At 45.9% G+C, this 16,905-nt stretch overlaps 1 protein-coding gene across 1 annotated transcript in view; it reads right to left on the bottom strand.

Annotated features, from left to right (window-relative positions):
• PLXND1 (plexin D1) overlaps window positions 1-16,905 on the bottom strand; it is a gene marked incomplete at its 5' end in the record, with an annotated part of 120,189 nt that overhangs the window by 35,924 nt on the left and 67,360 nt on the right. The window contains one exon of the mRNA XM_089663338.1: window positions 16,038-16,184. Within this exon, the coding sequence (XP_089519464.1) occupies window positions 16,038-16,184 (147 nt within the window). The remainder of the gene's footprint in view (window positions 1-16,037; window positions 16,185-16,905) is intronic.

Consider the following 16,905-nt stretch of genomic DNA (forward strand, 5'->3'; position numbering starts at 1 on the left):
AACTCCTCTACTTATTTCTGATTGGCTTTCTCTGTTGAACTGCTGGAGAGAAAGCCAAGCACCAGGTGGAAGGGGGAAAGCACAAGGAAAATAAGCTGCCGACTTGCATCTGTTTCAAGAGACATCTTAGCTAATTAGTTGTCTCTTGGCTACATTCGAAAAGAACACCTCTACGGCTGTCTCGGCTGATCTGCTGGAGAGAAAGCAAAGCAGCAAGCGGAAGGAGGGGCACACAAAAAAAAAATCAGCTGACCTGCATCTGTTTCAAGAGGCTACTTAGCTAGTACATTGTATGCAGACTCTTGGCTACCTTCAGCAAGAACTCCTCTACTGCTTTCTGACTGGCCGTCTCTGCTGAACTACGGGAGAGGAAGCCAAGCACCAGGCAGAAGGAAGGACACCCATGGAAAACAAGCAGCTGACTCACATCTGTTTCAAGAGACGACTAAGCCTTTAAGCTTTTTTTTTGGAAACTTTCAGCAATAACAGCTTTCTGATTGTGTCTGGAGACAAAGCCGAGCAAGAGATAGTATTTAGGTTGTCAGAAGGCCACACAGGAAGAAATAGCAGCCGACTTGCATCTGTTTCAAGAGGCAACTCAGCTGTTAGCAAGACACAGACACCCTGTTATGCAGGCCATAGACGGGTCGAAAACAAAAAATCGGTCGATCGGACGACGTTACCTCCAACGGTAACAAAATCAGCTGATTTTCGTCCCATCTACGGCCGGCATTTAACCCCATAATTACTTCTGTCCCTGCAGAGAGCTTCGCTATTATATTTGACATGAAAAAGTCTTGCGGTTGCAACAATGTATCTATTTGTATCCATTTCGGATACAGATGGTTTTATTTGGATACAAATAGATACATTGTTGCAACCGCAAGACTTTTTCATGTCAAATATAATAGCGGACTGGACTTCTTCTTTTTCTTCTTCCAGGTCACGGCTCATGCGCAGATTTTTTATCAGTAAAACGATCATTGCCGGGAAAATCGTCCAATCGTCAAAATCGGCTGTGAATTTTCCAACTTTACCGACAATAAAAATGTGCCAAAACCCAAAAAAACGGCCGACCAATTAACCCACTAATGGTGCAAAAATCGGCCAATTATTGAGCCATCTATGGCCGGCATTACTGTTCAAAGGTGTTAATAATATTATACTGATTTCTGATTCTTTTGGGCTGACAGCAATTATTTGCGATCGTCAAAAAAAAAAAGTTGGGACTATGAAAGCAGTAGCACATCCCACCTACAGGGGGGCAATGCTACCCTCCAAACAGCAGCTGACTTGCATCTGTTTCAAGAGGCAGCTCAGCTGTTACTACAACACAGGCTTCCTGTTACTATTTCGAGGATGTCAGTGTTGTACTAACATCAGTTCTTTTAGGACCATCAGCAATGATTTGTGACTGCCTGGAAAAAAAAAGTTGATATTAAAGAGACTACAGTAACCCCTTCCCACCCACAGAGGGCAATACTACCATTTACAGTACTTAGCTTAACCCCTTCACGCCTGAGGGTAAAACAAATGTAAATGCCTAAGCACAATTCTGCAACGTTGACATGTGATAGTAAAACCGTCCGTATCATCACAACTACTTCGTACATCCGAGTGGATTATACCACAGTTTTTTCAGGACAAATTGGGCTTTCATTTGGTGGTAAATGGTAATGGATATCTCCTGATTTTTTTTTTATTATCAAACTGGCCCGAAAGAGTAAAAAAAAAAATCATTTTTTTTTATTTAGCTGTGTGTTTCTTGTTACTACCATAACCTACCACCAAAGAACAACCCAAAATAAATTCTCCAGCTCTTGACAACCGCAGCGATACCATATATGTGTATGTTATTTGTTGTTTGTACCCGTAGTACCGCCCAGAAACAATAGTGCGCATTTTGTTTTTGTCTTTTTTTTTTTTTTTACCTGAAACACACTAACACTAACTGACACTGATACCAATTTTTTTTTAAATTCTGACCTTTGACCCTGACCTAAACACTAACCCTCACACTGAACTTGCAAACTGTCAGCACTGTATACAGTGGGGATCGAAAGTTTGGGCATCCCAGCTAAAAATGTGTATTAATGTGCATAAAGAAGCCAAGGAAAGATGGAAAAATCTCCAAAAGGCATCAAATTACAGATTAGACATTCTTATAATATGTCAACAAAAGTTAGATTTTATTTCCATCATTTACACTTTCAAAATAACAGAAAACAAAAAAATGGCGTCTGCAAAAGTTTGGGCCCCCTGCAGAGTTAATATCTTGTACTGCCCCCTTTGGCAAGTATCACAGCTTGTAAACGCTTTTTGTAGCCAGCCAAGAGTCTTTCAATTCTTGTTTGAGGTATCTTTGCCCATTCTTCCTTACAAAAGTCTTCCAGTTCTTTGAGATTTCTGGGCTGTCTGTCACGCACGGCTCTTTTAAGGTCTATCCATAGATTTTCAATGATGTTGAGGTCAGGAGATTGTGAAGGCCATGGCAAAACCTTCAGTTTACGCCTCTTGATGTAAACCCCCGTGGATTTCGAGGTGTGTTTAGGATCATTATCCATTTGTAGAAGCCATCCTCTCTTTAACTTCAGCTTTTTCACAGATGGCATCAAGTTACCATCCAAAATTTGCTGAAATTTTATTGAATCCATTTTTCCTTCTACTCGTGAGATGTTCCCTGTGCCACTGGCTGCAACACAACCCCAAAGCATGATTGATCCAACCCCATGCTTAACAGTTGGACAGAGGTTCTTCTCATTAAATTCTGTGCCCCTTCTTCTCCAAACGTACCTTTGCTCATTCCGGCCAAAAAGTTCAATTTTAACCTCATCGGTCCACAGAACTTGTTTCCAAAATGCATCAGGCTTGTCTATATGTTCATTTGCAAAGTTCAAACGATGATTTTTGTGGTGAGGACATAGAAGAGGTTTTCTTCTGATGACTCTTCCATGAAGACCATATTTGTACAAGTATCTCTTTATAGTGGAATAGTGACCACAACTCCAGTGTCTGCCAGATCTTTCTGGAGGGATCGTGCAGTCAAACGTGGGTTTTGAATTGGTTTTCTCACAATCCTGCGAGCTGTTCTGTCTGATATTTTTCTTGTTCTTCCAGATCTTGCTTTAACTTCCACTGTTCCTGATGACTGCCATTTCTTAATTACATTCCGAACAGAGGATATTGACATCTGAAAACGCTTTGCTATCTTCTTATAGCCTTCTCCAGCTTTGTGAGCGTCAACTATTTTCAGTTTCAGTTTTCTAGACAACTGCTTAGAAGAACCCATGGTGCTGATTGTTGGGGCAAGGTCAGATGAGTCTGGGCATTTAAAACCTTTGAGATTGACATCACCTGGTCTTCCCAGACGATGATTGAGAACAATCCATGACACTGGCAGGTCTCAGCTTGGCAAAGGGGGCAGTGCATGCTATAAATTCTGCAGGGTGCCCAAACTTTTGCAGACGCCATTTTTTTGTTTTCTGTTATTTTGAAAGTGTAAATGATGGAAATAAAATCTAACTTTTGTTGACATATTATAAGAATGTCTAATCTGTAATTTGATGCCTTTTGGAGATTTTTCCATCTTTCCTTGGCTTCTTTATGCACATTAATACAAATTTTTAGCTGGGGTGCCCAAACTTTCGATCCCCACTGTATGTCCTGTATAATAATCTAGGTATTTTTCTTTATTTTTTTAATATTTTATTTATCTTTTTTTTTTTTTTTTAACAAACATTTTTTCTTCCCTCTATGCCAGGAGTTAGAGGGATACAATGTATCTCTCTCATCCATTCATAGATAGAGAAAAAAACAAGGGGGTCGGGCTGCACAGTGACTGATCACTGTGATAGCCAATCAGAGGCTATCACAGCGATCATATGACCCGGGACCGGGAGTCCCGGGTCCTGATCGTTAGAACGGGACCCGTTGCTCTCAGTGATACCGCGGTCTCAGTGCTGGGAGTGTGCCGAGCGGCGCGCCCCCAGCACAAAGACAGGTACGCAAATATGCGGCCCCATGGAAAAAAGCCCAGTTCCGTGAGGCCGCATATTTGTGTGACGTCGGCAGGAAGGGGTTAAATTCCAAATATTAGAATTAATGAACACAAATTTAAAATCCAGCCACCACATTATTTAAAAAATTAAATAAAAAAAATTAAAATGTGTGTGTATATATATATATATATATATTTATTTACAAACAGGTGGGGCACTGATGAAGCCTGTAAAACAGCAGGCTCTGAAACGCGTTGCCACCCTCCATTATACAATGAAGTAGTTTTGAAAGCCCCAAAAGGGCGAACGGCTCCTACAATCTGGGCTACATGTATTTAGTTCACCTTGCCCCTTTTAGTATTATTATTATTATAATAATACAGTATTTATACAGCGAAAACAGTTCGATTAGAGCTTTACAATATAATGGGAGACGATACACGAGACAGTACAATAACAATGCGATACACAGGGGGTTCGAGGGCGGTACTTGGATATTAGGTCAGTGATGTAGTTCGGGGCAGTATGGTGGACGGCTTTGTACGTCAGTGTTAGGATTTTGAATTTGATCCGTTGGGCAATCAGAAGCCAGTGGAGGGATTGGCAGAGGGGGGTGGAGGACACTGAGTGGAAGCCAGTGGAGGGATTGGCAGAGGGGGCTGGAAGACACTGAGTGGAGGCCAGTGGAGGGATTGGCAGAGGGGGATGGAGGACACTGAGTGGAGGGATTGGCAGAGAGGGATGGAGGACACTGAGTGGAGGGATTGGCAGAGAGGGGTGGAGGACACTGAGTGGAGGCCAGTGGAGGGATTGGCAGAGAGGGGTGGAGGACACTGAGTGGAGGCCAGTGGAGGGATTGGCAGAGGGGGGTGGAGGACACTGAGTGGAGGCCAGTGGAGGGATTGGCAGAGAGGGGTGGAGGACACTGAGTGGAGGCCAGTGGAGGGATTGGCAGAGAGGGGTGGAGGACACTGAGTGGAAGCCAGTGGAGGGATTGGCAGAGGCAGGTGGAGGACACTGAGTGGAGGCCAGTGGAGGGATTGGCAGAGAGGGGTGGAGGACACTGAGTGGAGGCCAGTGGAGGGATTGGCAGAGGGGGGTGGAGGACACTGAGTGGAGGCCAGTGGAGGGATTGGCAGAGGGGGGTGGCGGAGATGGAGCGGTTGGAAAGGTGGATGAGTCTGGCTGCCGTATTCAGGATGGACTGAAGCGGGGATAGCCAGCGGCGAGGCAGGCCAGTGAGGAGGGAGTTGCAGTAGTCGAGTCGTGATATGATGAGGGAGTGGATGAGCTGTTTAGTGGTTTCTGGGGTTAGGAACGTGCGGATTTTGGTGATGTTGCGGAGGTGGAGTCTGCATGTTGCGGAGGTGGAGTCTGCATGTTGCGGAGGTGGAGTCTGCATGTTGCGGAGGTGGAGTCTGCACAAGTTTGTTAAAGATTGGACTTGGGGCTGGAAGGATAGGTTGGAGTCCAGAATGACACCAAGTACTCTGGCCTGCAGGGCGGGTTTGATGGTGGCATTGTTGGATGTGATGGAGAAGTGAATGGGGGGTGGGGTCCGGGCTGGGGGGAAGACTAGGAGCTCGGCTTTGGAGAGGTTCAGTTTGAGGAAGTGGAGCGACATCCAGTCTGATATGTCGTTCAGTAGGCTAGTGATTCGGGAGGAGACTGAGGGGGTGAGGTGGGGGGTGGAGAGGTAGATTTGCGTGTGGTCGGCATAGAGGTGGTAGATGAAGCCGTGGGAGTGTATGAGTTGGTGAAGGGAGGAGGTATAGATGGAGAAGAGACACAAATATGCGGCCTCACAGAACTGGGCTTTTTTTCCATGGGGCTGCATATTTGCGTACCTGTCTTTGTACTGGGAGGGTGCCGCACAGTGCACTCCCAGCACAAAGACCGCGGTGTCACTGAGAGCACTGGGTCCCATTCTAACGATCGGGACCCAGGACTCCCGATTCCAGGTCACATGATCGCTGTGATAGCTTCTGATTGGCTATCACAGTGATCAGTCACTGTGCAGCCCGGCCCCCTTGTTTGTTTTTTCTCTCTCTCTATGAATGGAGGAGAGAGATACATTGTATCTCTCTAACTTCTGGCATAGAGGGGAAAAAAATAAATGTTTGTAAAAAAAACAAAAAAACAAGATAAATAAATATTAAAAGATAAAGAACAAATACCTAGATCAAGGTTTGATCTAGTTCAGTGCCAGGGTTAGTGTTTGGGTCAAGGTCAGGGTCAAAGGTCAGGATTTAAAAAAAAATGGTATCAGTGTTAGTTAGTGTCAGTGTGTTTTAGGTAAAAAAAAAAAATACAAAAACAAAATGCGCACTATTGTTTCTGGGCTGTACTATGGGTACAAATAACAAATAACATACACATAGATGGTATCGCTGCGATTGTCAGGAGCTGGAGAATTTATTTTGGGTTGTTCTTTGGTGGTAAGTTATGTTAGTAACAAGAAACACAATAGTTAAATGAAAACAAAATATTTTTTTTTATTATTTTGGGCCAGTTTGTCTTTGATAATAGAAAAAATCAGGAGATATCCATTACCATTTACCACCAAATGAAAGCCCAATTTCTCCTGCACAAAACGCGGTATAACCCACCCGGATGTACAAAGTAGTTGTGATGATACGGACAGTTTTACTAACACATGTCAACGTTGCAAAATTGTGCTTAGGCATTAAGATTTGTTTTACCCTCAGGTGTGAAGGGGTTAAGGGAAGGCCAGGCGGGTGGCATTTTCAGAGAGAGAAGTTAGCCATACGGCCTCCCGGTACAGGACGTCTCTCCAGGTGTCGGCCCCTGGCGGGGTATTTGGTTTGTTTTATTTAGCATTATGAAGAGCTCACGTCTAATCAGACCTTAATGAGATAACTGGGATTATTATGGGATAGGAGTGGCTGCCATCAGATAACATGGAGCCCAGCCAGATACCATCACATGGGGTCACCGGAGGAGAGGGGTCACACAGGACTGGCGCCTGGGGTGAGACATTAGATAACAAACTTTATGATTTTACGTACGATTTATGATCAGCCAACAGCATCACGAGGCGTTCAATTCCAACAGAAGGGAAGGCGGTAGGAATGATTCTTTCTCTCTGCCTGTGTTACTGGGTTCTCATGGGTCAGTGTGATCATCTCTGAGATCCCCTGAAAATGTATCTAAGGCCAGAACTTTTTTTTAGTTTTGGATGGAGTAGAGCAGAGTTCTCAACTGGGGTGCAGCGAGCGCCCTGGCGTGCTTTTTTGGGTTTCCCTGGGGGTGCCACAAGCACGGGACCCAGCTTGCCCTGGATCAGTGCCATGAGTTGCCATGGTGTGGTTGGGCTGGCCGTCAGCACCAAATGAGCACCGTGTGGCCATGCATTAACTTGTGATGCAACTGTCACTGTGTCATTGTTCTGAGATTTCTGTCACCATGTCATCATTCTGAGATCTCTGACTGTCATTGTTTTATTGTTCTGAGATCCCCAATTGTCACTGTGTCATTGTATTGGGATCTCTAACTGTCACTGTGGATTGTATTGAGATCCCCAACTGTCACTGTTTCATTGTATTGAGATCTCCAACTGTCACCATTTCATTGTTCTGATATCTCTACCTGTCACCATGTCATTGTTCTGAGATCTCTGACTGTCATTGTTTTATTGTTCTGAGATCCCCAATTGTCACTGTGTCATTGTTCTGAGATCCCCAACTGTCACCATGTCATTGTTCTGAGATCTCTGACTGTCATTGTTTTATTGTTCTGAGATCCCCAACTGTCACTGTGTCATTGTTATGAGATCCCCAACTGTCACTGTGTCATTGTATTGGGATCTCTAACCTTGACTGTCCCATTGTATTGACATCCCCAACTGTCACCGTTTCATTCAATTGAGATCTCTAACTGGCACCATGTCATTGTTCTGAGATCTCCAACACTGTCATTGTTTTATTGTTCTGAGATCTCCAATTGTCACTGTGTCATTGTATTGAGATCCCCAACTGTCACTGTTTCATTTTATTGAGATCTGTAACTGTCGCCATGTCATTGTTCTGAGATCTCTAACTGTCATTGTGTCATTCAGAGATCTCTGTCACTGGTTCATTGTTCTGAGATCTCTGTCACTGAGTCAATCTTCTAAGATCTCTGTCACTGCGTCAGTCTCCTGAGATCTCTAACTGTCACTGTGTCATTCTTCTGAACCCTCCAGCATCAGTCTGCCATTGTCGTGTTCGGCACATCTGACACCCAGATTGCGGCCTGTCCCATCCACAGAACACTTTGTAGTTTCTCCTTCTCAGTCGCCGGATTAAAAATAAAATCTGACACATTGTCATCAGATTCATAATGCCAAATCCTCAAAAACCCCGAATCCCACATCCCAGCACTCCATTCATACTGTCTGCTGGGATCGGTCTGGGGCCACACCCCATCGAACCTTTCATGTAACATCGACTTCACTTTAAATGAATGTAGAAAACACATGCTGAATATGATCGGGAGGTAATTCTCACTATTTATAGCACCAACCAGGGGCGGACTGACCATTCAGAAACTCGGGCACTGCCCAAGGGCCCGGGGTCAGTAGGGGGCCCCATGAGATGCCCTTGGTACCTTTTTCATAGACTTTTTTGAGTTTGCGCAAGGACACAGGGGCCCCATGATCCCCTATTGCCCGGGGGCCCCATGAGTTGTCAGTCCGCCCTTGGCACCAACATACGACGTGGCCCTGTACAGAGGACGTACATCTGCATCTCGGCTGAAGTTGTCTCTGAAGATGACACATTTTATTACATTGTTACGTGCTGAAGGTACATCGATTGTTGTCTTTTATCACCAAAATATTTATGGGGGGGGATGGGGACACACTCTGGTCACGGCTCAGGTCATGGTTATTTTATTCATTTACTGTAGACGTCTGCATGGCGGTAATATGTGCGTTGTCACGTGTGTCGCTGCATTGCATGGCCGTACACATTACAAATGGAAATGGGCCCTTAGGGCCGGTTCACACTCCATGCGTTTTGGTTGATTTTTTTCTGCATCCTTAATGCACAGAAAGTAGGTGATATGGTGGTCAATGTCATAGTTCACATCAAGACTCGCAGTTCCAGTGCGTTCCGGACGCAGAAAATCAACTGCACAGAACTGTACTGGAACGCAGTAAAACACACCGGAACGCACTGGAACTCACTGGAACGCACATGGCCCTATTTAAATTGAAGAAAAACAGAGGGGGGGAAATGAACTGGAACGCATCAAAAACGCGCCGGAACACGCGCATGCAGAAACGCATCTGGAATGCATCAGGACTGTGTTTCTATAGTGTGAACCGACCCTTAGGGCCGGTTCGCACTATAGAAACGCAGTCCAGATGCCTTTTTGCATGTGCGGTTTTGACGCATTTTTGGCACATTCCGGTTCGTTTTTGATGAGTTCCAGTTAATTACCCCCCACCCTCTTTTCCTTCAATTGAAATAGGGACAGGTGCGTTCCAGTGTATTTTTGGCAAGTTTCAGTGCGTTTTTGATGAGCTCCAGTTAATTCCCCCCCACTCTCTTTTCCTTCAATTGAAATAGAGACATGTGCGTTCCAGTGCGTCTTTGGTGCGTTCTGGTACAGTTTTGATGCTTTTTACTGCGTTCCAGTACAGTTCTGTGCAGAAAAAAATGCAGCCTGTTCTACTTTTTTTCCTGCAACCGGAACGCACTGGAACGGCAAGCACTGATGTGAATTATGACATTGACCACCATATAACCTACTTTCTCTGCATTTTGTATGCAGAAAAAAAGCAACTGAGACGCATGGAGTGTGAACCGGCCCTTACTCACGCACAACAATGTTTTAGGGCAGCACAGTGGCTAAATGGTTAGCACTTCCGCCTGGCAGTACTCGGGTCGTCGGCTCAAATCCCAACCATGGCACCTCCTGCCTGGAGTTTGCATGTTCTCCCTGTGCCTGTGTGGGTTCCCTCCGGGTACTCCGGTTTCCTCCCACAATCCAAAGACATGCTGGTCGGTGAATTGGCTCTTGTCTAAATTGTCCCTAGTATGTGTATGTATGAATGTGAGTTAGGGACCTTAGATTGTACGCCCCTTGAGGGTTAGGGACCTTAGATTGTACGCCCCTTGAGGGTTAGGGACCTTAGATTGTACTCCCCTTGAGGGTTAGGGACCTTAGATTGTACACCCCTTGAGGGTTAGGGACCTTAGATTGTACGCCCCTTGAGGGTTAGGGACCTTAGATTGCACTCCCCTTGAGGGTTAGGGACCTTAGATTGTACGCCCCTTGAGGGTTAGGGACCTTAGATTGTACGCCCCTTGAGGGTTAGGGACCTTAGATTTATTTATTTCAGGTACTTATATAGCGCCGTCAATGTACGCAGCACTTTACATATATCTGGTACATTCACATCAGTCCCTAACCCTCAAGGGGCGTACAATCTAAGGTCCCTAACCCTCAAGGGGCGTACAATCTAAGGTCCCTAACCCTCAAAGGGAGTACAATCTAAGGTCCCTAACCCTCAAGGGGCGCACAATCTAAGGTCCCTAACCCTCAAGGGGCGTACAATCCAAGGTCCCTAACCCTCAAAGGGCGTACAATCCAAGGTCCCTAACCCTCAAGGGGCGCACAATCTAAGGTCCCTAACCCTCAAGGGGTGCACAATCTAAGGTCCCTAACCCTCAAGGGGTGTACAATCTAAGGTCCCTCACCCTCAAGGGGTGTACAATCTAAGGTCCCTAACCCTCAAGGGGTGTACAATCTAAGGTCCCTAACCCTCAAGGGGTGTACAATCTAAGGTCCCTCATCCTCAAGGGGCGTACAATCTAAGGTCCCTAACCCTCAAGGGGCGTACAATCTAAGGTCCCTAACCCTCAAGGGGCGTACAATCTAAGGTCCCTAACCCTCAAGGGGCGTACAATCTAAGGTCCCTAACCCTCAAGGGGCGTAAAATCTAAGGTCCCTAACCCTCAAGGGGCGTACAATCTAAGGTCCCTCACCCTCAAGGGGCGTACAATCTAAGGTCCCTAACCCTCAAGGGGTGTACAATCTAAGGTCCCTAACTCACATTCATACATACACATACTAGGGGCAATGTAGACAGGAGCCAATTCATCTACCAGCATGTCTTTGGAGCATGGGAGGAAACCAGAGTACCCAGAGGAAACCCACGCAGGCACAGGGAGAACATGCAAACTCCAGGCAGGTGGTGCCGTGGTTGGGATTATGAACTAACGACCCGAGTACTGCCAGGCGGAAGTGCTAACCATTTAGCCACTGTGATTATACTCCCCTTGAGGGTTAGGGACCTTAGATTGTACACCCCTTGAGGGTCAGGGACCTTAGATTGTACGCCCCTTGAGGGTTAGGGACCTTAGATTGTACGCCCCTTGAAGGTTAGGGACCTTAGATTGTACACCCCTTGAGGGTCAGGGACCTTAGATTGTACGCCCCTTGAGGGTTAGGGACCTTAGATTGTACACCCCTTGAGGGTCAGGGACCTTAGATTGTACGCCCCTTGAGGGTTAGGGACCTTAGATTGTACGCCCCTTGAGGGTTAGGGACCTTAGATTGTACACCCCTTGAGGGTTAGGGACTGGTGTGAATATACAATATATATGTAAAGCGCGGCGTAGATTGACGGCGCTATATAAGTACCTGAAATAAATGTACATTTATGAACAATTCTGTGAATTCCTTATTAATCAATCATTATGGGTCAGTTAGGATTTAATTGTATTGGAAAACATTTGGCTAGTATCGCTACTCCTCGGTCATACTAGCGGCTGAACGTATGCAACGCAATGTTTTAGAGGACAAACAGGACTGATTCCAGGATAAAGAAGTTGTAACTTTGTAGATCTGATAGAAGAGCGATGGAGGAAAGCTGGAGGGAGGAATTCAGGACCAGCTGTGATCTATGCGGGATGATTGGTTTTCAGGAAATGAGACATCCCGCTTTGCTTTCTGTAAAGTTTGTGTATGTCCTACCGGCGGTGACGGATTCTTCTGCTCCTCTGCGGTAATGTCTACATAGGAAATTAATATTCCCCCCTCCCTCCAGCCATCGGTACCCCCCCCCCCCTTACTCCCAGGGAGTCCACAGCCATTAATCAAAGGGCTCCCAGGGACAGGCACTTCCATGAGCTCCCCCCAGAGAGAGCCCGGGGGCTGCTGGGTTAAATATGCCCCCCCCATCTGGGATATTTCAATGGAGAAAACAATGTATTACTTCACTCATAAATCACTGCGGCTCCTTCAGTGTTTTCTTTTCCTGCAAGCTTCGGACAACGAGGCTCATTTTACCTGCCTGTCAGCCTGGACGGGCCAAGGTTGCCAACCGCCCAGGAATTCGCAATCAGTCTGTAAGAAAGTCTTACTTCTGTCCATAAAGTCCAGGAAAATGTCTTTAAAAGGCATTGTTAGTTTTAAGCCTTTTTGAAGCATTTTCTTTTTTTCTTTTTTTTTTATTAAAGTCTTCTGCATTTCTTGGTTTTGTTTTGTTTTTCTAGTCCATATGTTAAAACTGAAGTTGATGCTGCTTATATGATGCCTTTCCTCCCTCACATATTTACATTTTAAAAATAAAAACCTTCTGTTTTCATTTCATTTACTATTTTAGACCCAACACTGGGTCTCTTTGCTTCTCTAGGCAATGCATGTAGATTGTGGCTGGTGGGAGGGGCTGGCAGGGTGCTGTACATAGCTTCCTGAAAACATCTCAGCTCTGTACTCCTCTTAAGCAGTTTACTTGCACTTGGGAGGAATTATGCAAATATCAAAATGTCTTTATGGGTGGGTATCAGTCTGCAGGAGTGCAGATTACATTTGCATGCAGACCACCCTAGGTAACACCCAGGGGCGGACTGATAATTTGGAAACTCGGGCACAGCCCGAGGGCCTGGGGCCAGTAGGGGGCCCCATGAGATGCCCCTGGTACCTTTTTCATAGGCTTTTTTGAGTTTGGGCAAGGACACAGGGGCCCCATGATCCCCTATTGCCTGGGGGCCCCATGAGTTGTCAGTCCGCCCCGGTAACACCCACATGTAAAGCTGATTTTCTGTTATTGATAGAACGGATATCCAATGAATGATAGGGGCAGGCCCAGGACAGTCAGGTAGGAGGCAAGGGCTAGAGCAGGGGTGTCAAGCTCCATTTCATTGCGGGCCGTATCAGCATTATGGTTGCCCTCAAAGGGCCGGTTGTATTTGTAAGACTAGATGTCCAGAGCACTCCACCCCCCCATTACATCAGATGTCATGAATCCCACACCCTCCCTAAAATCACCGTGCACCCCGTTTGGGGGCAGAGCTGGAATGCAGAAAGTGCAGGGTCTGGAGGAGGACCAGAGGAGGAGTGGAGTCAGTTACCAGAGTCTCCTGAATGCTGAGACCAGGGGAGGCAGAGATGAGGGAGTGCTGCAGCTGCACTGAGATATGCAGAATTTGGCAGAGGAGTCCTATTCTCCTCTCTGCTGCTGACTGCTGAGACAAGGTGGGGGCGGAGACAAGGGGGTACCTGCAGGAGAGGTGAAAGGGCCACATGATATGGCCTGGAGGGCCAGATTTGGCCCGCGGGCCTTGTGTTTGACCCCTGTGGGCTAGAGGATGCTGGACAATAAACAGTGATTAATTAAAGGCAGGCTCTGATTTGCTGCAGCTTCTGATGTCTTGTTCGGAGTTCCTCAATTACCCCTAAGGTGTATTTTCTTTAACCCTTGCTGCCGGCCCTTTAAGGGGATGTTGCCTCCAGGAGCAGGTGGCGGGCTTCACATCATGTGATCACTGTGATGGGAAACGGTCACCCTGGAAGCCATTGAAGAAGACTCCATCACTGTGCTCTCAGCACAAAAACCTGCCATGTATTAGTGTAGTGGTGGAAGGAAGGTGCTGACAGCGCACAAGGTACAGTAGTGTCCTAATAGTTTTTTCATTATTATTCAGAATTATATTACATACAATCTATTATTATATATTATTAACATTCAAATGTGTTCTATTTATCACCTATTACTTTCAACAAGTTCAAACTGTTAGTTTGATGTCACTTAATTGACCATGGTTGCCCGTTTGGCTTTGTCCAGGTGGCCTCAAAAACTGAAAAAAAAAATTTGAAAGGCTCAACACAGCAAAATGACTGTGAAGGTTCTCATTATAGCTAGTAGCTGTTAATCATATTCAACTGAACACGGTCTGCAATTTGTGGCTTCTCCAAGCCAAGGGAAGCAAAGAAGTGGCTTGGAGAAGCTACGGAAGAGCTTGGAAAGGCTACAAAGAAAGTTACGAAGAAGTGGCCTAGAGAAGCTGTAAAAGGGCTTGGAGAAGCTATTAAAGACGTTATGAAGAGGTGGCTTGGAGAAGCTATGAAGAAAGCTCTGAAGAAGTGCTTTGGAGAAGCCATGAGAGAAGCTGCAAAGAAATGACTTGGAGAAGCTATGAAGGAAGCACTGAAGAAGTGGCTTGGAAAAGCCATGAGAGAAGCTGCAAAGAAATAGCTTGAAGAAGCTATGAAGGAAGCTGCAAAGAAGTGGTTTGATGAAGCTATGAAGGAAGCTGCAAAGAAGTGGTTTGATGAAGCTATGAAAGAAGCTATGAAGAAGTGGCTTGGAGAATATATGAAAAAAAATATGCAGAAGTAGCTAGGAGAAGCTACAAAAGAAGCTATGAAGAAGTGGCTTGGAGAAGCTATGAAAAAGTGGCTTGGAGACACTATGAAGGAAGCTGCAAAGAGGTGGCTTGAGGAAGCTATTAAAAAAACTACGAAGAAGTGGACTGGAGAAGCTAAGAAAGGGCTTGGAGAAGGTAATTAAGAAGCTACGAAGAAGTGTCTTGGACAAACTATGAAGGAAGCCATGAAGAAGTGACTCGGAGAAGCTATGAAGGAAGCTGCAAAGAAGTGGCTTGGACAAACTATGAAGGAAGCCATGAAGAAGTGACTCGGAGAAGCTATGAAGGAAGCTGCAAAGAAGTGGCTTGGACAAACTATGAAGGAAGCCATGAAGAAGTGACTCGGAGAAGCTATGAAGGAAGCTGCAAAGAAGTGGCTTGGACAAACTATGAAGGAAGCTGCAAAGAAGTGACTCGGAGAAGCTATGAAGGAAGCTGCAAAGAAGTGGCTTGGAGACGCTATGAAGGAAGCTGCAAAGAAGTGACTTGGAGAAGCTATGACGGAAGCTGCAAAGAAGTGGCTCGGAGAAGCTATGAAGGAAGCTGCAAAGAAGTGGCTCGGAGAAGCTATGAAAGAAGCTGCAAAGAAGTGGCTTGGAGAAGCTATGAAGGAAGCTGCAAAGAAGTGGCTCGGAAAAGCTATGAAAGAAGCTGCAAATAGGTGGTGTGAAGAAGCTGTGAAAGAAGCTAGGGAGACGTGGCTTGGAAAACCTATGACAAAAGCTCCAAAGAAGTAGCTTGGAGAATATATAAAAGAAACTACACAGAAAATCTATAAACAAGTGGCTTGAAGATGCTATTAAAGAAGCTATGAAGAAGTGCCTTGGAGGAGCTGTGGAAGAAGCTATGAAGAAGTGGCTTTGAGAAGCTATGGAAGAAGCAATGAAGAAGTGCCTTGGAGAAGCTGTGGAAGAAGCTATGAAGAAGTGGCTTTGAGAAGCTATGGAAGAAGCAATGAAGAAGTGCCTTGGAGAAGCTGCGGAAGAAGCTATGAAGAAGTGGCTTGGAGAAGCTATGAAAAAGTGGCTTGGAGACTCTACGAAGGAAGCTGCAAAGAGGTGGTTTGAGGAAGCTACTAAAGAAACTATGAAAAAGTGGCATGGAGAAGCTATTAAGGAAACTACAAAATGGCTTGGAGAAGCTTGGAAAAAGTAGCTTAGAAATGCTACGAAGGAAACTATGAACAAATGGCTTGGAGAAACCATGAAAGAAGCTACAAAGAAGTGGCACTGAGAAGCGACAAAACATCTTCACCATCACAGAACAAGGCCAGATGTAATCTGACTAACTACTACTAGCTACAACAAAATGACTGTTTGCAATTTCGGACTTTGAGACATTGGCTGAACATTGAAGTCCTGCAGGTGATGCTGCTTACCATAGGCTTGGCTTCAATGTTCTCTCTCAGCAGCCACTCCTCGTTCAGGGTGTACCGCGCCTTCCCAGTGATGGCATCGATGGAGCCTTTGTTGATTTGTTGTTTAATGGCGCACAGCAGCAAGAAGAACGGCTCTCCCACTGTTTCCTGTTAACAAAAATGTTGGTTAGACGCATGAAGAGATCCATGAGGTTCGTATACATGAGTGGGTGTGGCTATCTTCACAAACTATTAGTGAGCAAGGAAACAAGTTAAATATGCTTAGAGGGAGATTTATAGGAAATATATGGAAATCAATATGTTTGCTCATAAACCAAGTCCTGGAAACCTGTATATAATATATACTGTACATCAGACTGTGAACGCTGCATATTGAATTCTATTTGTAGAGGGAAAGAATAGGGTGGGTGTCACCAGTGTGGTCCAAAGAGCAGACGGGGCGGGGCAGTGACATATAAGGGAAGGGGCTGGGTGGTCCAAAGAGCAGACGGGGCGGGGCAGTGACATATAAGGGAAGGGGCTGGGTGGTCCAAAGAGCAGACGGGGCGGGGCAGTGACATATAAGGGAAGGGGCTGCGTGGTCCAAAGAGCAGACAGGAGGCGGGGCAGTGACATATAAGGGAAGGGGCTGGGTGGTCCAAAGAGCAGATGGGGCGGGGCAGTGACATATGAGGGAAGGGGCTGGGTGGTCCAAAGAGCAGATGGGGCGGGGCAGTGACATATAAGGGAAGGGGCTGGGTGGTCCAAAGAGCAGATGGGGCGGGGCAATGACATATAAGGGAAGGGGCTGGGTGGTCCAAAGAGCAGACGGGGCGGGGCAGGGACATATAAGGGAAGGGGCTGGGTGGTCCAAAGAGCAGACGGGGCG

Source organism: Staurois parvus, unplaced genomic scaffold (assembly GCF_062004578.1).
Source record: "Staurois parvus isolate SC_StPar_1 unplaced genomic scaffold, SC_StPar_1.0 ptg001670l, whole genome shotgun sequence".
Taxonomy (NCBI): Eukaryota; Metazoa; Chordata; class Amphibia; order Anura; family Ranidae; genus Staurois; species Staurois parvus.